Source organism: Schistocerca nitens, chromosome 2 (assembly GCF_023898315.1).
Source record: "Schistocerca nitens isolate TAMUIC-IGC-003100 chromosome 2, iqSchNite1.1, whole genome shotgun sequence".
Classification (NCBI taxonomy): Eukaryota; Metazoa; Arthropoda; class Insecta; order Orthoptera; family Acrididae; genus Schistocerca; species Schistocerca nitens.
The window spans coordinates 498984021-499008506 of record NC_064615.1 but is presented as its reverse complement, the minus strand read 5'-3'; the positions used below and the strand labels follow the sequence as shown (position 1 = coordinate 499008506).

At 40.3% G+C, this 24486-nt stretch overlaps 1 protein-coding gene across 2 annotated transcripts in view; it reads left to right on the top strand.

Annotated features, from left to right (window-relative positions):
* The window catches only part of LOC126236468 (protein IMPACT-like), a 65635-nt gene that overhangs the window by 4249 nt on the left and 36900 nt on the right, over positions 1–24486 (top strand). The window contains exons 3-5 of one of the 2 annotated variants that reach the window (XM_049945795.1): positions 11235–11483; positions 11569–11728; positions 21650–21808. In XM_049945795.1, the coding sequence (XP_049801752.1) occupies positions 11235–11483; positions 11569–11728; positions 21650–21679 (439 nt within the window). In that variant the 3' untranslated portion in view covers positions 21680–21808. Of the gene's footprint in view, positions 1–11234; positions 11484–11568; positions 11729–21649; positions 21809–24486 lie in introns of those variants that run through there. The other variant, XM_049945794.1, reaches the window with a different exon arrangement.

The window sequence follows — 24486 nt, the reverse complement described above, 5'->3', positions numbered from 1 at the left end:
TAAAGAAGGCTCAAACATGGTAATTGGATGTCTCTATAGGCCCCCTGGCTCCGCAGCTGTTGTGGCAGAGCACCTGAAGGAAAATTTGGAAAATATTTTGAGTAGATTTCCCCACCACGTTATAGTTCTGGGTGGAGATTTTAATTTGCCGGATATAGACTGGGATACTCAAACGTTCATAACGGGTGGCAGGGACAAAGAATCCAGTGAAATTTTTTTTAAGTGCTTTATCTGAAAACTACCTTGAGCAGTTAAACAGAGAACCGACTCGTGGCGATAACATATTAGACCTTCTGGTGACAAACAGACCCAAACTATTTGAAACAGCTTACACAGAACAGGGAATCAGCGATCATAAAGCGGTTACTGCATCGATGATTTCAGCCATAAATAGATATATTAAAAAAGGTAGGAAGATTTTTCTGTTTAGCAAAAGTGACAAAAAGCAGATTTCAGAGTACTTGACGGCTCAACACAAAAGTTTTGTCTCAAGTACAGATAGTGTTGACAATCAGTGGACAAAGTTCAAAAGCATCGTACAATATGCACTAGATGAGTATATGCCAAGTAAGATCATAAGAGATGGAAAAGAGTTAGAAAACTGCTGCGGAAGCAAAGGGAACTTCACAGCAAACATAAATATAGCCAAAGCCTTGCAGACAAACAAAAATTACGCGAAGCAAAATGTAGTGTGAGGAGGGCTATGCGAGAGGCATTCAATGAATTCGAAAGTAAAGTTCTATGTACTGACTTGGCAGAAAATCCTAAGAAATTTTGGTCTTATGTCAAAGCGGTAGGTGGATCAAAACAAAATGTCCAGACACTCTGTGACCAAAATGGTGCTGAAACAGAGGATGACAGACTAAAGGCCGAAATACTAAGTGTCTTTTTCCAAAGCTGTTTCACAGAGAAAGACTGCACTGTAGTTCCTTCTCTAGATTGTCGCACAGATGACAAAATGGTAGATATCAAAATAGACGACAGAGGGATAGAGGAACAATTAAGATCGCTCAAAAGAGGAAAGGCTGCTGGACCTGATGGGATACCAGTTCGATTTTACACAGAGTACAAGAAGGAACTTGCCCCCCTTCTTGCAGCGGTGTACTGTAGGTCTATAGAAGAGCATAGGGTTCCAAAAGATTGGAAAAGGGCACAGGTCATCCCTGTTTTCAAGAAGGGATGTCGAACAGATGTGCAGAACTATAGACCTATATCTCTAACGTCGATCAGTTGTAGAATTTTGGAACATGTATTATGTTTGAGTATAATGACTTTTCTGGAGAATAGAAATCTACTCTGTAGGAATCAGCATGGGTTTCAAAAAAGATGATCATGTGAAACCCAGCTTGCGCTATTCGTCCACGAGACTCAGAGGGCCATAGACACAGGTTCCCAGGTAGGTGCCGTGTTTCTTGACTTTCGCAAGGCATTCGATACAGTTCCCCACAGTTGTTTAATGAACAAAGTAAGAGGATATGGACTATCAGACAAATTGTGTGACTGGATTGAAGAGTTCCTAGATAACAGAATGCAGCATGTCATTCTCAATGGAGAGAAGTCTTCCGAAGTAAGAGTGATTTCAGGTGTGCCGCAGGGGAGTATTGTAGGACCGTTGCTATTCACAATATACATACATGACCTTGTGAATAACATCGGAAGTTCACTGAGGCTTTTTGTGGATGATGCTGTGGTATATCGAGAGGTTGTAACAATGGTAAATTGTACTGAAATGCAGGAGGATCTGCAGCGAATTGACGCATTGTGCAGGGAATGGCAATTGAATCTCAATGTAGACAAGTGTAATGTGCTGCAGATACATAGAAAGAAAGATCCCTTATCATTTAGCTACAATGTAGCAGGTCAGCAACTGGAAGCAGTTAATTCCATAAATTATCTAGGAGTACACATTAGGAGTGATTTAAAATGGAATGATCGTATACAGTTGATTGTCGGTAAAGCAGATGCCAGACTGAGATTCATTGGAAGATTCCTAAGGAAATGTAATCCGAAAACAAAGGAAGTAGGTTACAGTACACTTGTTTGCCCACTGCTTGAATACTGCTCACCAGTGTGGGATCCGTACCAGATAGGGTTGATAGAAGAGATACAGAAGATCCAACGGAGAGCAGCGCGCTTCGTTACGGGATCATTTAGTAATTGCGAAAGCGTTACGGCGATGATAGATGAACTCCAGTGGAAGACTCTGCAGGAGAGACACTCGGTAGCTCAGTACAGGCTTTTGTTGAAGTTTTGAGAACATACCTTCACCGAGGAGTGAAGCAGTATATTGCTCCCTCCTACGTATATCTCGCGAAGAGACCATGAGGATAAAATCAGAGAGATTAGAGCCCACACAGAGGCATACCGACAATCCTCCTTTCCACGAACAATACGAGACTGGAATAGAAGGGAGAACCGATAGAGGTACTCAAGGTACCCTCCGCCACACGCCGTCAGGTGGCTTGTGGAGTATGGATGTAGATGTAGATGAAATCCAAGTTTCTCACCTGCTGCCTAACTCTCATAGTACTTGTAGTGGGTCTTGATGCAGTTTGGAATTTCTGTGTGATGGTGTGAATAGATGTCTGCCTATTACACATTACAACGGAATTTCTGTGTGATGGTGTGAATAGATGTCTGCCTATTACACATTACGACCCTCTTCAACTGTCGGCGGTCTCTGTCCGTCAACAGACGGGGAAGTCGGCCTGTACACTTTTGTGCTGTATGTGTCCCTTCACTATCACATCAGAAACTGGACCTAGGAATATTTAGGAGTGTGGAAATCTCGTGTACAGATGTATGACAAATGTCTGCTTGTGTCTGTGTGTGTGTGTGTGTGTGTGTGTGTGTGTGTGTGTGTGTGTGTGTGTGTATACCTGTCCTTTTTTTCCCCCTAAGGTAAGTCTTTCCACTCCCGGGATTGGAATGACTCCTTACCCTCTCCCTTAAAACCCACATCCTTTCGTCTTTCCCTCTCCTTCCCTCTTTCCTGATGAGGCAACAGTTTGTTGCGAAAGCTTGAATTTTGTGTGTATGTTTGTGTGTCTATCGACGTGCCAGCGCTTTTGTTTGGTAAGTCTCATCACTTTCTATATATATATATATATATATATATATATATATATATATATATATATATATATATATATATAATGGCAAAAAAAAAGTGAAGTGCACAGAAGACATTGGCATTCTCTGGGGTCAGTGAAATGAGATCCATCCTTCATGAAATCCTCCCCACTCCACCTAGAGTGTCTTTCCGCCGTCCACCTAACCTTCATAACCTGTTAGTTCATCCCTATGAAATCCCCAAACCACCTTCCCTACCCTCTGGCTCCTACCCTTGTAACCGCCCCCAGTGTAAAACCTGTCCCATGCACCCTCCCACCACCACCTACTCCAGTCCTGTAACCCGGAAGGTGTACACGATCAAAGGCAGAGCCACGTGTGAAAGCACCCACGTGATTTACCAACTGACCTGCCTACACTGTGAAGCCTTCTATGTGGGAATGACCAGCAACAAACTGTCCATTCGCATGAATGGACACAGGCAGACAGTGTTTGTTGGTAATGAGGATCACCCTGTGGCTAAACATGCCTTGGTGCACGGCCAGCACATCTTGGCACAGTGTTACACCGTCCGGGTTATCTGGATACTTCCCACTAATACCAACCTGTCAGAACTCCGGAGGTGGGAACTTGCCCTTCAGCATATCCTCTCTTCTCGCTATCCGCCAGGCCTCAATCTCCGCTAATCTCCAATTTCTATTTGCCGCCGCTCGTACCTCACCTGTCTTTCAACATCACCTTTGCCTCTGTACTTCCGCCTCGACTGACATCTCTGCCCAAACTCTTTGCCTTTACAAATGTCTGCTTGTGTCTGTGTATATGCGGATGGATATGTGTGTGTGTGCGAGTGTATACCCGTCCTTTTTTCCCCCCTAAGGTAAGTCTTTCCGCTCCCGGGATTGGAATGACTCCTTACCCTCTCCCTTAAAACCCACCTCCTTTCATCTTTCCCTCTCCTTCCCTCTTTCCTGACGAAGCAACCGTTTGTTGCGAAAGCTAGAATTTTGTGTGTATGTTTGTGTTTGTTTGTGTGTCTATCGACCTGCCAGCGCTTTTGTTTGGTAAGTCTTATCACTTTATATATATATATATATATATATATATATATATATATATATATATATATATATATATATAATGGCAAAAAAAAAGTGAAGTGCACAGAAGACATTGGCATTCTCTGGGGTCAGTGCAACTAAATTAATGCTCACACCATTGGTGGTATGCGTGGACTGCTGACAAATGGTGTTCAACAAAGAATCACGGTTTTGCACTATCCTAGATGACCATCTTTGGTAAGTATGGCTGTGATCTGGGAAGAGGTCCCAACCTTGCAATGTTTTGGAGAGGCACAGGTGTTTTATTCCTGGCACCATGGTGTGGGGAGCCATCAAGTATGACTTTAGGTCATGACTGGTGGTGCTTGAGGGTGCCATTAATCAACAGGACAATGCTTGTCCACATATAGCATGTGTGTCTATGGACAGTATGTGTGGTGTTGAAGTAGCAAGCAAAATCCCTAGATCTGTCCCTGACAGAATATGTGTGAGATCAGTGCAAACATCAATTCTGTCCCAGTGCCAGTATCCAGGATATGAAGGACCAGTGGAAGCTGTAGGTAAGCTTGGCTCAGGAGAGGATAAAATGGCTTTATTACGCCCTTCCCAATGGAATCAGTGCACACATCCAGCTCAGAGGGGGGACAATGTCATACTGATAAGTGGGCTCATATTGCCAAGTTCTTTGCAAATTATACTGGAGTTTGTAATCACTGAAACAACACTACATACCCTCTCAACCTGCAAAATTTCATTTTGCTTCCACCCCCTTCTCTCTTGAGTGCTTCTCTTTCTTTGTGAGACACTGCTCAACAGTCGCAAAATATGGATCATTGAAATAAATGTATATCTGAAACTGGGTTACAGTACTATAAAACACTCTGGATTGGATGAGCAAGATACATGGATGGCTGTGACTGAAACAGATACGAATGATTCAGTATCACACCAATGCTTATTATCAAACATATGATCATATGGGGTATCAAGTGAAAATTGTGACTGGATTGAGGACTAACGGGGGATATTGAATTATACAGAGAAGAGCAACACAAATGGTCAGATGTTTGTTTGATCTGTGGGAGAGTGTCACAGAGATACTTAAGGAACTGAAATGGAAGACTCTTGAAGTAAACGTAAACTATCTTGAGAAACTCTATTAACAAAGTTTCAAGAACCGGCTTCAAACGATGACTCCAGGAATATACTACAATCCCCTTATGTATTGCTCCCATAGGGATCGTGAAGATAAGATTAGAATAATTACAGCACTCACAGAGGCTTTCAGACCATCATTCTTCCCATGCTCCATACGTGAGTGGAACTGGAAGAAACCCTGATAACTGGTACGATGGGACATACCCTCTGTCATGCATCTTGTGGTGGTTCGTGGAGTATAGATGTATCTGTAGGCTTAATAATATTGGAAGATCTACAGGCTTGAGTAATGTGTAGCAAGAACAGGGAGACTCCAGGATGTGACAAGATCAGCAAAGTGGTTGTATACGTGAAGAATAGAATGTAGCCCTAATATGCCTAATTAAAAAAAAAAAAAATAAGAAAAAAGGAAATCGACATGAATGTCAGAACCCCAGTTTTAACAAAATGATGATCACTAATCACTGAAATCTATTATCAGATACACAACATGGTTTTCGCAAAAGAGCATGCTCAGACTGTATCTTCAGTATGACACAACTAATAGAAAAACACCTTGAATTTAATTTACCAATATACCTTGTCTTCATTGACTACAAAAATGCATTCTATAAAATAAATCAGAGTAAACTGTAGGAAATTTTAAGAAACAGACGGATTCTATTTCATCTTTAAGAGTTGTGCTGAGTTAATATATGAATAACAAGCCACCACAACGTTACACTTTCGACCTTCTATGAATAACAACATATAGATAAAAATAGTGGAGAGCAGACATAATATGGATGCAACAAACTGAGGAGTTGTACAAGGGCACCCCCTTTCACCCTCTATTTTTAATATACAGGGTGAGTCGCGTAAGACGTAACACCACCTTTATTCCGGGGGCGATTGCACGTATCGGCATGCGGTTTTCAGCGAATCATAGTGGACTATGGGGCACATACGGTGGTACTTGCACAATTATCACAACGTTTATATTGACCGTGATAATGATGCAAGAACATGTTTTTTAAATGGGACGCTATACTTATTTTACCATCATTCGAACGCTCTGGAAAAGACGCATATAGTCATGTAATGCATGTTGCTATTGTGATTCAAACTTTGCTTAAAAGAGGGCGGATGAGGATTTACCTACGTAGCGTAGGCGGTGCATGCTGCATAGAGCATGGCAACTCGGCCTGCGGGTCGCGCGAGGCATGTTTTACAGTCCGCAGCCGCTTCGACTGCCTCGGCCTCCAATCGTACAATATTTCCCAGCGTCTTGTAAGCGATGTTTGAATCACAATAGCAAAATGCGTTACATCACTATACGCGTCTTTTCCAGAGCGTTTGAATGATGGTAAAAAAAGTACAGCGTCCCATTTAAAAAACATGTACTTGCCTCATTATCTCAGCCAACATAAACATTGTGATAATTGTGCATGTACCAACGTATGTGCCCCATAGTTGGCTATGATTCGCTGAAAACCGCATGCCAATACGTGCAATCGCCCCCGGAATAATGGGGGTGTTAAGTCTTACACGACTTACCCTGTATATATCAATGATAATCTGAAAGCTTGGGTACAGGCAATACAACGTTTAATAATGTGGCTGTTATTATGATGCAAGTTGTCCGACACCACGTAATTGTTAGTCGGAATGAAGATGACCTACAAGAAGTTGTTTTCATAGCAAAAGAGCCAGAGAATACAATTTGGAGACCTGCATTAAGAAGACAAAACCAATGTCATTTTTAGGATACCAGTCCAGGCAAATGAAGGGAGAAATTGATAAACAGATCATAGGGTAGGTTAAGCATAGTAAGAAAAGTTCTCGCAGAATGTAAATACTATAGAAGTAAAGGACACCACTTACAAGTAGCGGAAGGACTGAGTCATGGACGGGCACACACAAAAGAACGAAAATTTTTCTAGCTTTCAGTAGAAATGAAGAAGGTGATGTGGAGGCATGGTATGGGAGGTGATTACATGACAGAGATAGGGGAAACTGTGTGGTAGAGATTATGGAGGCAGTGGGCTAATGGAGTTTAATGGCTGCTTCACAACCTGTGCCATCTGAATTTATCCCTCCAGCACCAACTTTTCTGAACTACACAGACGGGGTTTTTCCTTACAATATGTCATTCACTCCTGTAATCCTCCTGGTTTCAGTCTCCAGTAATCCACTGTTCTTACATCCTCTACCCAATAGTTTCCCTTTCCTCTGTCCTGTCACCCCCTCTCAGTCCAACCTCCGTGTGACCTTCATGAAGCCAATGGTTCCAGTGTCTGTGTGTCACAGGCCTAACTCGTGCACCTGCTGCCCCTTCCTCCTGCATTCCTGTCCTGCGCACCTGCTGTCTCCATCTGAGCTGCTAACTACCCATTCCCGACCCCTCCTCCTGCTTCCCATGTCTTTCTCCCTCTACTCACCCAACCCAACAAAACCCCTCACATCAGTACACCTGCAAAAGTGTAATCTTGGCAATGCGTCATCACACCTAGGGGCAAAAATGATCATCAAGTTACTGACCAACCATTTTTGTGTAAAACATAACTGACACAATACAACAACATCAGATAAGATGGAAACAACACACAAACCATATTCCAGATGGAAGAATCATTAAAACAGTATAGACCAATGATTTGCTTGATCAATTTTGAAGCAGATGGAATGGACCAAAAGGCCCAACCTCTGATGTATTTGGTTGGTGCATAAATTCATAGCATTTTTTCAGAAGTTTAATAGACGCAACAGACACACGTAACAGTGACTTTAGTCATCAATAATATATTCTGCTTCACTATCTCGAACAGTCTGCCACTGATGTGGCAACTTTTTAATTCTGCGACTGTAGAAATAACATGGTTTTAAGGTGAAAAACTCGTGAAGCTGTGTTCGGAGTCCATTTTTATCTGGAAAGGAAGTACTTTGAAGGCTGTGCAATAGACGGCAGAAAAGGTGAAAATCTGAGGGTGCAAGACCAGGTGAATAAGGTGGATGCAGAATGACTTCCCAACCAATTCATGTATAGTGTTTGTCAGTCTAGCAGAATGTGGACGGCCGTTACCGTCAAGTAGCATCACTTCACGCAGTCTTCCTGGTCATTGTTCTTGGACTGCACCTGCAAGATGTCTCAATATCTCAGGTGTTGACAATAAATGTCAGCAGTGATGGTTACAAGTCGGGAAAGCAGTTCATTGTACACCACACTTGTCACTGTTCCACCAGATGCATAACATTATCTTTTGTGGGTGCACACAACTTTGTATGGGGATTTATTGCTTGATTTGAGTTCAACCATTCCTTTCTTTGCCTTATGTTAGCATAAAGACACGATTTCTTTTCACCAGTAGTGATACAGGATAGTAGTGGTCGGTGTAGCTCACGAGTCAGTTCATGACGAGCAAGCAGAGATGCACATATGACCACCCGCTGATTTTTGTGATTTTGGCTTGGAGAATGTGGTACCCACACACTCAACTATTGAACCTTCACCACTGCATGCAAATGTCGCATACTGGTTGAATGATCACAGTTCATGACATTTGTCAGTTCTCGAGTACACTGACATGCATTGCAGTGGATTAATGCTTTTAAATGATCTTTAAACCCTAGGTCTTCCTGAACCTAGAGAGTCACTACTGTCAAAACAATTCTCCTTAAAATGAGAGAACCATTTTCTTACCACGCTCTGTCCAATGGCATTATCTCCATACATGGCGCAAATGTTTCTGGCCGCCTCTGCTGCTTTCACTCCTATATTGAATCCATTCAGAAGAATATGTCAGAAATGTTCAGGTTTGTCTGCTTGACATTCCATTTTTTTTTACCATCAACAGCTCCACTCATTATCTCTAAATGACAAAACAATAATACGTAAACTCAAATAGCAACACTGAACTACAAAAAAAAAGTGACAATTGATAAGTAAACCCATAGCAACTGGAATTCCAACATCCAAAACAAAAATGCCATGAACTTATGCACCAACCTAATAGATGATGTATTATTTTACAATTTTTTCTGATACCCTGATTTAAGTTACTACTTACTTGATATCTTATACACACATCAAAAAAATGTTTTGCATCACCGCGGTTCCCAGAACTCCTGAAGACAGGCTTTGACTGTGGATATTGTATCACAGACACAGTCCCTTTGACTGTTCAGAGATGTCACTAAACCTGCCCAAAGATGTAAACAACCATGCATGAGCATCACCTATTAGACAGAGGGGGTCCAATAGCTGATCACTTCCAGTCATCCCACCAGGAAGGAGGTACACGGCTCGTGTTGTCTAGTTCAACCATGCCTAGATGGTCAATACCGCAGTTCGATCGCATCCACATGGATACTTTGTGCCAGTAAGGGCTCTCAACAAGGGGAGTGTCCAGGTGTCATGGAGAGAACCAAAGCGGTGTTTGGACATGGAAAAGATACAGAGAGACAGGAACTGTCAATGACATGCCTTGCTCAGGTCGCCCAAAGGTTACTACTGCAGTGGATGACGACTACCTACGGATTACGGCTTGGAGGAACCCTGACAGCAATGCCACCATGTTGAATAATGCTTTTTGTGCAGCCACAGGACATCATGTTATGACTCAAACTGTGCCCAATAGGCTGCATGATGTTCAACTTCACTCGTGACATCCATGGTGAGGTACATCTTTGCAACCACAACACCATGCAGCGTGGTACAAATGGGCCCAGCAACATGCTGAATGGACCGCTCAGGATTGGTGTCATGTTCTCATCACCAGTGAGTGTTGCCTATGCCTTCAACCAGACAATCTTCGGAGACATGTTTGGAGGCAACCCGGTCAGGCGGAACGCCTTAGACACACTGTCCAACGGGGGCAGCAAGGTGGAGGTTCCCTGATGTTTTGGGGTGGCATTTTGTGGGGCCGCGTATGCTGCTGGTGGTCATGGAAGGTGCAGGAACAGCTGTTACGATACGTGAATGCCATCCTCCGACCGATAGTGCAACAGTATCAGCAGCATATTGGCGAGGCATTTGTCTTCATGGATGACAATTTGCGCCCCCATTGTGTACATCTTGTGAATGACTTCCTTCAGGATAACGACATCGCTTGACTAGAGTAGCCAGCATGTCCCCCAGACATGAAGCCTATCAAACATGCCTGGAATAGATTGAAAAGGACTGTTTATGGATGACATGACTCACCAACCACTCTGAGGGATCTATACCGAATCACCGTTGAGGAGTGGGACAATCTGGACCACAGTGCCTTGATGAACTTGTGAATAGTATGCCATGACGAATACAGGCGTGCATCAATGCAAGAGGATGTTCTACTGGGTATTATAGGTACCGGCGTGTCCAGCAATCTGGACAACCACCTCTGAAGGTCTTGCTGTGTGGTGGTACAACATGCAATGTGTGGTTTTCGTGAGAAATAAAAAGAACAGAAATGATGTTTATGATGATCTCTATTCCAATTTTCTGTACAGGTTCCGGAACCGAGGTGATGCAAAACCTTTCTTGTTGTGTGTAACATGGTACTGAATTCTTCCAAACAGTGCTCTTAGTATCTTATGGAAACTATGTACTATTAGCAATTTGTGTGAAGGAGGGCAGCAGACAGTTATTGTAGCAACACACCAGTTGCCTGGGAAACATGTCAACTGACAAATAATTTTATTTAGCGTTTAGTTGCTGTTCATGCTGTGTGGAAAATTGCTCTACTGTTATTGGAAGCAAAATTGAATATTTCTTGTGCTTGTTTTGCTTATCTTTCCTTTCACCATAGCATTACTTTATGAAAATGGGATCAGCATCATTTTTAACCTAACTGTAAATTGCCCTAGAAGACTGCTAACAATTATTTTAGTTTTTGTAAGGCACAAGCAGGCCTGATTAGTTTTAGCTTTTAAGTGCATACCAGTACATTAAGTTTGTGTCTTTAGTGCTTTATCTTCTCATTCTAGATTACAGTGTGGACAAACAGTGATATATGAATGGGTTGAAAAAGTAAGGGAGTTGGTTCAAGATTTTTTGCCATTAGATAAGGGTACTGAAGATTTTGGCATTGACAGTGCTGCATTCTCATCAGTCACCTGTGAACAGCAGGAATATGAATTTGAACTACCACAAATAACACATGGAGAGACAATCACTGATCGAAAAAGTGTCTTTCAAGGCCATGCTGCACCAGTGTTCTATGCAGAACAAGTCAAGTAAGAAAGAGCAATAAAATCCTTGTAGAAATATGAAGCGTCGTGTATTGCTTTCATGCCTCTTTCATTTTTCAACTTCATACAGGGCAATTTTACAAAAGCTATATGAAAATAAGAAAATAGCTAATGCAACTCACAACATGTATGCCTATCGAATTTTCAAAGATGATACAAAATCGTTTCTGCAGGATTGCGAGGATGATGGTGAAACACATGCTGGAGGAAGGCTGCTTCATCTATTGCAGGTATGAAACTTTGTTACGTTTGTAAATAAAAATGCTGTCATTAGCAATTGAGAAAAAAAAGTCAATCAGAGTAAAACATACCAATGAACATGTCATATGTTATCAGACCACTTGAGGTATCAGAAAAGAGTTTTATATCATTTTACTTGTCAAAATACACATTATAGTTTCACCAGAGCACACCCTTCACTACTATGAGTCTATCTGCGTGCACTGTTTCTTTGATTTTTCGTTTTGATGTGCATTTTAGTTCCCAATCTCCAGTTTCTGTTTTGTATTTAGTATCCTATTCCTCTTAATGTGGATTCTGTGTCTCAGTACATGTGTGTATATGACACTTGGCTGACTCTCCTGCCGCATCCCATTCTTTTTCTGTTGCCTATCCTTTTATGTAGCCTCAAGATAATTAACAGTTAACTGCTTCTGTAGTAGCACCACTTAACTGAGTAGTTAGTTTACTGCGAACATTGTAGTTATTTAATCACTTATTAATCGTTATGTAATTGTTCCTTCTACCACATATTATGTCATATATACCTAAGCACGTCTGCTTTTCTGCCAGTTTCCCTCTTTTCGTAACTATCTTTTTATTTGATGCTCCCACTGAACATATCTTCTGTACCTGTTTCGAGAAAAGGTTATAGTTTTACTTCTCATCAGTAGTCAAGTCATTAGAGTTGGGACACTTATGCTATTTAAAGAGAAACAAGAAAAAAAATCTGTCATGATCTTACCTAAGGAACCATCCTAGTGTTGTGTGAACTGATTTAGGTAAATATAAGTCATGATTTAACCTAATTCCCTGTGAATGAAAGTCTAGTGCCTTAACAACTGCATTACTTCACTCATTTGACCTCAGGAACTGTTTTGTAGCTTGAATAAAATAACCTCTTGATTGCCATATTGCTGGCATGCAGCCAGCTATGCTTAACAAAGCACTGTACATATCTACATTTACATACATACTCCTCAAGCCACCGTACAGAGGGTGGCGGAGGATACCATGTACAACTACTAGTTGTTTCCTTTCCTGTTCCACTCACAGCTAGAGCAAGGGAAAAATGACTGTCTATATGCCTCCATATGAATCCTGATTTCTCGTATGTTATTTTTGTTGTCCTGACATGAAATATATGTTGGTGGCAGTGGAATCATTCTGCAGTCAGTTGCAAATGCCGCTTCTCTAAATTTTCTCAATAGTGTTCCTCAAAAAGAATGTTGCCTTCCCTATGGTGATTGTCATTTGAGTTCCCAAAGCATCTCCTCACATTTGCATGTGGTTTGAACCTACAGGTAACAATTCTAGCAGCTTGGCTCTGAATTGCTTCTATGTCTTCCTTTAATCTGACCTGGTGCGGATTGCAAACACTCAAGCAGGATTCAAGAATAGGTTGCACTATCGTCCTATATGTAGTCTCCTTTACAGATGAACCGCACTTCCCTAAAATTCTCCCAAGAAACAAAAACTGACCATTCGCCTTCCCTACTACAATCCTCATATGCTTTTTCCATTTCATATTGCTTTGCAACATTACACCCAGATATTTAAACAATGTGACTGTGTCAAGCAGGACACTACTACTAACACTGTATCTGAACATTATGGACTTATTTCTCCTACTCAATTGCATTAACTTAATTTTTTCTACATTTACAGTCAGCTGCCATTCACACCAACTAGAAATATTGTGTAAGTCTTCTTGTATCATCCTACAGTAACTCATCCTTGACATCTTCCCATACACCACAGCATCATCAGCAAACAGCTGCGGACTGTTGCCCACCCTGTCTGCCAGATCATTTATGTATGTAGAAAATAATAGTGGTCCTATCACACTTCCCTGGTTCACTCCTGAGGATAACCTTGTCTCTGATGAATACTCGCCATCATGGACAACATACTGGGTTCCATTACTTAAGAAGTGTTCCAGCCACTCATATATATGGGAACCTATTCTGTACATCTATACCTCCATTAACAGTCTGCAGTGGGGTAACATGTCAGATGCTTTTTGGAAGTCTGCAGTCAGCTTCAAATACTGATTATCTAATAGTTGAACCACACTGCACGCCGGCAGCGCCCTCGCTGGTGGAATAGCGGAACTCAGTCACCCTCTGCGTTGCTGTTTGCCACGGCTGTCGACGCATTCTGTCGTCTTCGATTTGAGCAAATCGTGGAGATGATGGGATTCCATGCACTGTTCAGCTGGTAGCCGCTGTCACGGTTTAACAGATTTTCCGCCAGTCGTATTTCTACTGATTCTTTAGTAATGGAGTCCCAGAAAGACGTTGCTGTGGACAAAATCATTGTTTTCTCATACTCCATTGAATGTCCAGTAGAAATACAATGTTCAGCAATAGCGGACTTGCTTGGCTGCAAAAGGCGGGTGTAACGTTGATGTTCAGTGCAGCGTTCTTTCACGGTGCGTGTGGTTTGGCCTATGTAAGCCATACCACATTGGCACGGTATCTTGTAAATTTTGGCCTTTCGTAGTAACAGATTGTCCTTAACTGATCCCACAAGGTCCGCAATCTTCGATGGTGGGCGGAAAACCACTTTTACCTGAAATTTTCGGAGGATTCTTGCTATTTTAAACGAAGTGTTGCCAAGGAAAGGAAGAAAAGCTAAAGATTGTTCTGGCATGTTCTCCTCTTTATTCACTTCCTGCTTCTTAGTTTTAACTTTTAGTGCCCTGTTAATCTACCGGATGGAATACCCATTTTCGCTGAGTACTGTCTTTAGATACGCGAGTTCTTGAGGTAAGCTATCTAGATCTGAAACAGTATGAGCTCTATGAACAAGTGTTTTAAGCAAACTCATGGTTTGCGATGGGTGATGGCAACTCGATGCTTGCAGGTACAAATCAGTATGAGTGGGTTTCCGGTAAACTGAATGCCCTAGATCAGTTAAGTGTGGGATCAGTTAAGGACAATCTGTTACTACGAAAGGCCGGAATTTACAAGATACCGTGCCAATGTGGTATGGCTTACATAGGCCAAACCACACGCACCGTGAAAGAACGCTGCACTGAACATCAACGTTACACCCGCCTTTTGCAGCCAAGCAAGTCCGCTATTGCTGAACATTGTATTTCTACTGGACATTCAATGGAGTATGAGAAAACAATGATTTTGTCCACAGCAACGTCTTTCTGGGACTCCATTACTAAAGAATCAGTAGAAATACGACTGGCGGAAAATCTGTTAAACCGTGACAGCGGCTACCAGCTGAACAGTGCATGGAATCCCATCATCTCCACGATTTGCTCAAATCGAAGACGACAGAGTGCGTCGACGGCCGTGGCAAACAGCAACGCAGAGGGCGACTGAGTTCCGCTATTCCACCAGCGAGGGCACTGCCGGCGTGCAGTGTGGTTCAACTATCAAGTTTTCGACGCATGTGCAGAATACTTACAGTACGCTATATATTGCGGAACGGAGGACGTTTTCGCCAGTATACGACGGCTCACCTGAAGATGACTGGCAGGTGCCCAGTTGAAATATCGTGCGAAGTATTGAACGACGACCGGCTGCAAGCCCGAAATTTGTTTGAACAGTCAATTCGCCAGGAAAATTTTAAAATTCACACTGATTATCTAAATTTTCTCAGTAGTGTTCCTCGAATAGTATGTTGTCTTCCTTCCAGTGATTCCTGTTTGAGTTTCTGAAGCACCTGCATAAGACTTGCGTGTTGCCTGTTGCCCTTCATCCATAGTTTGGAGTATATCATGTGGGAAGAGTGCAAGCCAAGTTTCACACAAGTGACACTTTCTACAACCATGCTCATTCATGGACTTAAGCTTTTTGGTCTCTATGAAATTTATTGTATTGAAGCTCAGAATATGTTCTACAATTATGCAGCAAACCAATGTCAGCCTACATGGCTTACATGGCACTTGAGAAAGAACAATGAATGGGTACGAGCTGATCCCTAGAAGTCTACTGGCTTAAAAGTCAATCAAAAAGCTATTTTAATCAAAGTACGTAATGTGGTCATCTAATTTATGCTCTGTACTGTACTCTACATTTAGTCTGAACAGAACCTGCAAGTGTGGTTGGGACAGTGGTAACAGCATTGCCAATGAGATGTTTTAATAGGATGTAGACTCTGAATGTGTTAGAATGTTTTGATATTGTTAACATTCATCAAAGGAAGATACATGTTGAATAGCACTCTTATGTGAGGAAAAATGAGTTTGAAGTTGTCTCATCACTGTCGAGTTCAATGAAGATAGAGCACCAGGTCAGATGGAGAAGGATGGGCAAAGAAAGCAAGTTTTTAAATAATCCTAGCATTAATCTGAAGGGATTAAGGCAATCAGTGCAGAATGTAGTTGTGGATGAATGCACAGGGATTCAGACTTTACTCATGGGTAGGAGTCCAGTATAATAATAATAATGCCATTAATCACTTGGAAAAGTTGCAGAAGTAGAACCTGTAGGCCACACAGAAACTATAGAAAAATTAAAATTAGTGCCAACCTAAGCTCACATATCAATGGAGATGTCTTTACATAATGTGACAATGAGACCTATTGTGTGCACTTTATGTGCAGGAATTGATTCATAATAATCATCTAGCAGAAACCTTTCTTTTTTTTCCAGTTTTACCTAAATGAAAGGTGCATAGAAACACACTCCATCACGGGATGTCTTTTGTATCCATGTAGATTGGTCAGAGAATGGTACATTAAGTAGATAATGATCTTGTGACTACACTACATATGAGGTGTGATCAAAAAGTAATGGGGATGTTTGTATTTTCGTAAAGAATTTTTATTTATTCATCAACATCAACTTTTTCCCCTTCAAAGTTATCCCCTTGAGATATAATACACTTGTGCAGCACTTTTTCCACTCTTGGAACCACTTCTGGAACCCACTTTTTATTACAGTGTTCAGCTCCATCAGTGATTCTGTTTTCATCTCATCAATGGTGGCAAAACGACATCCTTTCATGGTTCTCTTCAGCCTCAGGAATAGAAAAAAGTTGCAGGAGACCACGGCCAGTAAATAAGGTCGCTGAGCCAACATAAGGTTTTGTTTTTTTTTTTGCCAAAAAAGTCACGAACAAGCAATGAAGTGTGAGTGGGAGCATTATCACGATGCAATTTCCACAAGTGGTTTTGCCACAATTCTGGTCATTTTCTTTGGCTTGTTTCACATAAACAGTGTTCCTTATTGACCGTACAATCATAAGGTAGGAACTCATTGTGCAGTACCCCACTGTAATCAAAGAAAAGAGTGAGAAAAATCTTCACATGTGATCAAACTTGAAAATTTTTTTTTAGTCTTGGTTCTTCAGGCAGTTTCCATTGGGACAATTGAGCCATGGTTTTGATGTTATACCCAATATCTATCTTTGGAAGTTGTGGGTGATTGTCAGCTTCATTCAGCAACTCCTGAGTGACGTCTGCGTGATGTCACTTTTGGTCAAAATTCAACAATTTTGGAACAAAGTTAGGGCTGCTACATGTTTTGTGCCCAAAAGTCTAAAAAAATTGTTGGCATTAGCCAAAAGATGTGCTGACATCATCAGCAACCTCTGTGATTGTAATTCGGTAATCTTCCAGAACCAATTTAATTATTTCCTCCACATTGTCGTCAGTACTTGATGTGCTAGGGTGTCTAAAGGCGGTCATCGTCTACAATGTCTTCTCGACATCGTTCGAAATGTTTATACCACTCGTAAACTCTTGTCTTACTCATAGCAGATTTGCCAAAAGCCAAAGTCAACAGTTTGAATGTAGTGCTGCACTTTATTCCATTTTTCAAGCAAAACTTCATGCAAATTCTTTGATCCACCCTTTTCAAAAGTAAAAATTTACCGAGTACTTCAAAACGTGTGTAACCTTTTGACTGTCGACAATAAACTAAATACTCAAAACAGCTGAAAATGGAAAGATATATCAGGAACGTGTGTACCAACAAGATAAAAACAATTTAAAACCTGATGTACAAAGCCCGCAAAATTAAAAAAATTCTCATTACTTTTTGATCCTTTCTCGCACAATTAAACAGGTGGTTTGGTGGTTAAAGGAGTTTGGACTACACTTAGGAAAGAGTAGGGTTGCAATATCCCAACTGGCCATTCCAGTTGGGTTTTCTGGTATTTCCCAAAAATGATTAAAGCAAATGCTTGGAATACTTCTGTAAGTGCACAGCTGGTATGTTTTCCATTCTAGTCCAATCCAAATTTGTGTTCATTCTGAATGACATCACTGTCAAGAGACATTAAACTTTTAATCTTCTTTCCTTTACATTACAGACAAAGCAGTATGCTATGTCATCAGTCTGTACCAACATCTTTTTTCCTAAAAAATTATGAAAATAGTATTGGTACTGGAAAGTTCAGTTACACTCATCACATTTGCCTCCTTTGTCATAAACATATGCGGCATACACCAATGCACTATGTCACTTTGGGATTGAAATCATTGAGAAAGTTCTATCAAAAGGAATTCACAGTCACAACTCTCTGGAGAACCTGAAAACTGATAACAAAATACCACCACACTATGAATAAACTTAAAGATTTCAATTCTAATCCTGGAAATGCATCACTTCTCTCTCTCTCTCTCTCTCTCTCTCTCTCTTTTTTTCCCCCTCTCATTGGTTTCCAGTAACTAGGAGTTCAGTCCATATCAAATCTACTAAAGGTCTGAACCTATAGGTGTCAGATATTTTGTTTTTTGTTTATAAAACGTATAAATATATAAAATTTCAAACTCTCTTGATGGATAGATAATTTCTTCCTCAGAGTTCTCAAAATGAAAATTTCTCATTGTTCTGAGTGTGTCATGAAACAAAAATGTATGTTAACTTCAAAACTATTGATAGTAGGAAACTGAGACTGATGTTGTAAGGACTTACTGTAAGCTTTAATCTGATGTGTAACACAATAATGTTGTAACACATGCTTGATTTTACTAAAATATGAAAAAATGGGCAAATCTCAAAAAAAACCCTTTTTGTTATTCACATGGGTGTTTAGAGTGATTTGGGTTTCAAGATGGAAAAAGAATGGGTTGTTAACAAAAAGTTCATTTCTTATACTTAATTTTGGTCGTATGACATCTTATACAGATATAGTATAATCAATAAAGAATACAGAAGAGATAAAGATCACACACACACAAAATAATATACGGTAATAGAATATATCACAAGTGACTGTGTCGGACAGGTTTGTTAAGCTTTCTTGCTTTAATAATTTGATGTTGTTCTGAAGGTGATTATATAACTGTGTATTTCTATAAGGAACACTTTTCCGATAGGTTGATGTCCTGGCATAAGAGACATGGATGTTGTTTCCATTTCTTGTTCCGTGACTGTGCACAAAGCTGTTTTGCTGATATGCATTGGACTTCCTAAATATTCTCTTGTAAAGACCATCATTTCAGATATGTACAGGCATGGAATGTTCAGTATCTTTAATGTTGGGGAAAAAAGGATGACACGAATCTTGTTTATTTACATTGCATGTGATTCTGATAGCACGTTTTTGGGTTTCGAATACGTGTTGACTGCAAGGTGCATTTCCTCAGAGTATTATTCCATATCTGATTGCTGACTGGAAATGTGTGCGATATGACTGTATTACCGCTTGTGTTCAGTATCCATAGCATGTAACAGATTGATGACAGTTTAGCTATAAGAACTTTAATATGTATGTCCCATTTTAGGTCACTGTGCAGATATATTCCTAGGAGTTTCACATTATCAGCCAATTTTAAACTTTTGTTTCTTATTTTCAGTATGTGGTCATTTTGTTGCTTAGGGTAGGATATATGAAAGTTCGTGGCTGCTGTTTTTTTGGTGTTTTTGATAAGTTTATTTCTTTAAAACCAGTTTGTTGGCTCCAGCAATGAAGTGTGTTTAGATGTTTGGAGGTCTTTTCAGTATAACCCTTAATCAAAATACTGACATCATGAGCAAATAAAGTGTTTTATTTGGTGTGGACAGTTTCATTCAGGTCATCTATAAACAAAAAAAAAGAGGATTTGACCTAATGTTGACCCTTGTATCATGTCAAATTCATTGTAGCTTTTTCTGATGCATATGTTGTTGTTCTTACAATGTTTCCAGTAATATTATCCTGTTTAAGAACAATTTTTTGTTGTCTGTTAGTGTGATATGACCCAACCCACTCATTTGGAGTATCTCTAATTCCCTTTCTTTCCAATTTATACAATAGAATAGTATGATCTATTATATCAAATGCTTTGGATAAGTCCAAGAAGATTCTAGTAGCCATTTCCTTTTCATCTATAGATATCATGACAGGAATTTATAGATTGCTGTGGTTGTGGATCTTGATCGCCTGAAACCATGCTGATGACTTTTTGTTAATAAACTCTATCAGTCTATTGTAAAAGAGCTTCTGAAAGATCTTTGAAGCCACTAAGCTGAGCTACAGGCCTGCAGTTGTTAACATTGTCTGTTGCTTCCTTTTTGTGCAAGGGTGTTACCTTCGCAATCTTAAGGAGATTTGGAAATGTACCAGTGGAGAAGGAGTGATTACTGATATGCTTCAGAGGTTCTACAATGTAATATCCTATTTGGTTTATAACATAGTATTGAATATCATCATAAACACATGAAGGTTTCTTTAATGATCTAGTTGCCAGTATGAGCTTGTTGTGAGTGGCCTGTTTGAGAAATATAGACCCACAGGGTGGAGGCTGTGGTTTTCAATGTGGTGCATAATAAGAGTTTGAAAGTTACTTTGGATGATACCATATGCTGTTTTGCTAAAGTACTTATAGAAGCTATTAGCTACTGCAGTGATTTCAGATATTTGTCCATTTTCCAGTTTAGGCTAATGCTGTTTGCCACTGGCTTGGTGCCTGTTTCAGAATGAATGATGTTCCACATGGCCTGTGGCTTGTTTTCTGATTTGCTGATGTATTCATCATTACCCCCCTTTTTTGCATCTTTAATAACTTTGTTGTAGGTCCTACTGTACTCTTTGATATAATTTTGCATCTCTAATGATATAATATTTCGTTTTTTGCATGAATGCAGAAATCATTTCTTTAGACTGGAGATTTTATACCCATAGTGATCTAATTTTTGTTTCTAGCAGGTTATAATTTATGTTGCTTAAGTGGAAAGGTTGGGAAGGCTATGTCAAGATAGTATTGATATGTCCCGTGAAAGTTATTAAACATTCTATTTACATATGTTTCGTTGAACACTTCATCCCATGTTTCCTGTCCTAATAGGTGACAAAAGTTTGCTATATTACCATCACTGAGATCCCTGCACTCAATTATTTTGATGGGTGATATTTTCTCTATGCATAACACCAATGTTAGCAACAGAGACTCATGATCACTGTAGCCCAGAGCCGGCGAAACGCTGCACAGTGTCCAGACGTGTGGAAGAGCTGCACATGTGTGACAGCAACATCCGTTATTAGACATGTGTCCTAAATGAATGACGGCGGCTCCACTTCCCTGTTTATGTGGTACAAGCAAGAGCGCAACATACCCAGTCTCGTTTACCCCTGGTGCCGTAACCTTAACAGAGAAGTACTGAGAAATGGCAGGTACTGTGAAAAAGCAAAGGACGGGAGATCTATGTTCTCAGTCATTTAAAAATAAATGGGAATTGCAATTCTTTTTGGTAGCGGTTGGCGAAAACTCACAGTGTTTGCTGTGCCACCGAATAATAGGCAGCCAGCATAAGTTTTCAATTGAAAGACACTACAATACATATCACAAAGACGGGTGTAGGGTACTCAACAGTGAAGAACGGCAAGCAAAATTAAATGTCCTTAAGAAAATGGATGAGACACATCAACTCGATTTTACTGTAAGTCAAAGTAACTGATACTTCTTGAACTCTTAGTTTCTTGTGTTACATTTATGTCTATTTTACTGTACGCTGTACAATGTACTGTTTTCAATTTTCCAGAATGGCAGCCACACTAAATCTTCACTGTGAGCAAGTTTTAAAACCGCATTAAGAATTGCACAATCTGGGAAACCCTTTTTCAAAGGGGAGATTGTGAAAGGGTGTCTGATTGATGCTGCAGAATTTGTGTGTCCCACGAACGTTAGCAGGTTTCAAGAAACAAACAGTGACAAAACATATCAGTGCTATGGCCAGCGATGTGCACAGGCAGCTAATAAATAAGGCTAAAGACTTTGTTGCTTTCTCTGTTGCGCTCAAAGAAGCAACAGATCTTACAGATACAGCCCAGGTGTGATATACATACGAGGTGTCGATGACGCACTTTGTGTAACAAAGGACATTTTGGACTTAGTACCTTTGAAAGGGGCTACTACAGGTCCGGACTTACTCCAAGCTGTCGAGAAAGCGATTGATGGTGTCAGTATGGACTGGAATCAGTTAGTCTCAGTGACGACAGATGGAGCACCATCAATGCAAGGCCATCAGAGAGGACTCATAGCACAGATGCGCAAAATGCTAGGGTGCACAGACGAGACGTTGTATGGAATTCACTGCATTGTGCATCGAGAGGCACTTTGTGCAAAATCAGTAACGTTAGCAAATGTCATGCAAATTCTTGTGCGTACTGTAAACTATCTGAAGACTCATGGACTTACGCATCGCCAGTTTTGGCAGTTCTTGAAGGAATTAGGAGTGGTGTACGACAACGTACGTTACTATACCGAAGTACGCTGGCTCAGTTGAGGTAAAAGGCTGAAAATATTTTTTGATTTGCGTTTGGTCATAGTAACATTCTTACATGAGAAGGGAAAAAGTGAACCTATGTTGGAAGACCCTTGTTGGATATCAGACCTTGCATTTCTCATGGACGTTACATCTCGCATGAACAGCCTGAATGTCAGTTTGCAAGGTGAAAATAATTTAATTTCTGACATGTTGGAAAAAGTAAATGCCTTTGAAAGGAAGCTTGCATTTTGGGAGAGCCAGCTATTGACAAAAAACACTGCACATTTCCCGATTCTTGGACTGGTCCATGAAAGTGCTAGATTTCAAGAATACGTGTCAATAATTGTAAAAAGTAAGGAACAATTTCGAGCACGATTTGCAGACGTTACGAGTTTGCCTGCTGCCATTCGCCTCTTTGCTCGACCGTTCTCGTTGTCAGTTGAAGATGCTCCGAATGATCTACAGATAGAACTGATCGACCTACAGTGCAATACAAGACTGAAGGACAAGTTCTTTGCAGTGCAAAGTACAAAAGAATTCTATGAAAATTTTTCACAACAAGAATTTCCATGCCTGCACTGAGAAGCCGCGAGAGTTATGTCCATGTTCGGGTCAACATATGTTTGTGAAAGATTTTTCTCGGTGATGAAAATGAATAAATCAAGGTTTCGATCAAGCATAAGTGATGAAAATCTTCGCAACTGCTTCCATTTGTCAATGAGCTGTGCTTTTGTGCCCGATATTAACTATATCATTTCTCATGACCGGTGATAAACATGTTTGGATTTATTCCTTTCATAATTAAAAATTATTTATTTACTAACTGTGCACTATTGCCTCATCCTGCTCCATGTTACATTATTATCAGGAAAATTGGTCATTAAACCGATTGTTCCAATGTATACTTACATTTAGAGTTTTTTTTTAATGTGTGAAGCTGAAGTCGATAAAACATAACATTCATCTAATTGTCGGTTATTATGCAGATTTCAGACAGAGCTGATGAAAGATATAGCAATAATGGTATTGAAATAATAGGTGATCATCGAGAGGTCTGCGGTTATCGTTCTGCTCAGAGGTCAAGGAGACAGAAATGATGTGGGTGTAACTGAGGGCACCAAGAATTAGTTATAGGAAACCTTGCATTAGTTTAACGTTATTTGAAATCATGAATAAGGTTCGTTGGAAGTCACTAAGTGCTCTCTTTCTTAAATACTAGACCAAAAACATTACGCGTATTTACGTGCCGTCAGTCAAGCTGCCTTAATAAAAACCCACGGTTGTTAATTTTATTACTTGTCTTACTGGTTTAAACTGTTAACATGAAAGTAGACGTCTCAAGGAGTAGACTGTGACAGTATTTTAAATGTTTAATACGCGAAATGCCTTCCCATGGTTGGCTTGCAAGCTGTGGAAATAGCACTAGAATGCGCCGGTACAGAGTATCCCAGCAAATGGATAAAGTGACATCCGTGCATAGAAACATGCACTACATGAACGCTGACGGCTGCGGTGTGCACACTGTGATCTGGAAGTTGCGCATGTGCAGGAGCACTGCATGTGTGCAGAATTTCTGGCCAGCCCTGCTGTAGCCCATATTTATTACTTTATTATTCTATAGAGAGTGAGTTTCCTGAATAAAAATTTGGTCTAGTGCTGTATTACAACGTCTAGAGATTCCTGTTAATGCATTTACCGTGGGGATTAAATTGAAACACTCTGCCATGTCCAGTAATTCATCTCTGCAAACTGAGCTTTTCAAAAAAATCAATGTTTAAGTTACCACAAGTGACTTTTTTTGTTTAATATTGACTAGTTAACATCATTTCAAATTTACCCAGGAAGTTCTTAAAGTCACCACTTAGGTGACCTGTATACAGCTACAGTGGTAAGGTGGATGTCAGTAAGTTTGATAGCTGCCATTTCAAATACATTTCCCTTAATCAAACCAGAATATATACGGATTTCTTTCCACCTTAGATTCTCCTTCGCAAAGACAGCTGTCCCAGCATGTTATAATGAGATCTGCAGAATGAACTACCTAGGAGAAAACCAGCTATATTTACAGTATCTGTTTTGCTGTTTTTTAACCAGTGCTCCATTATGCAGTT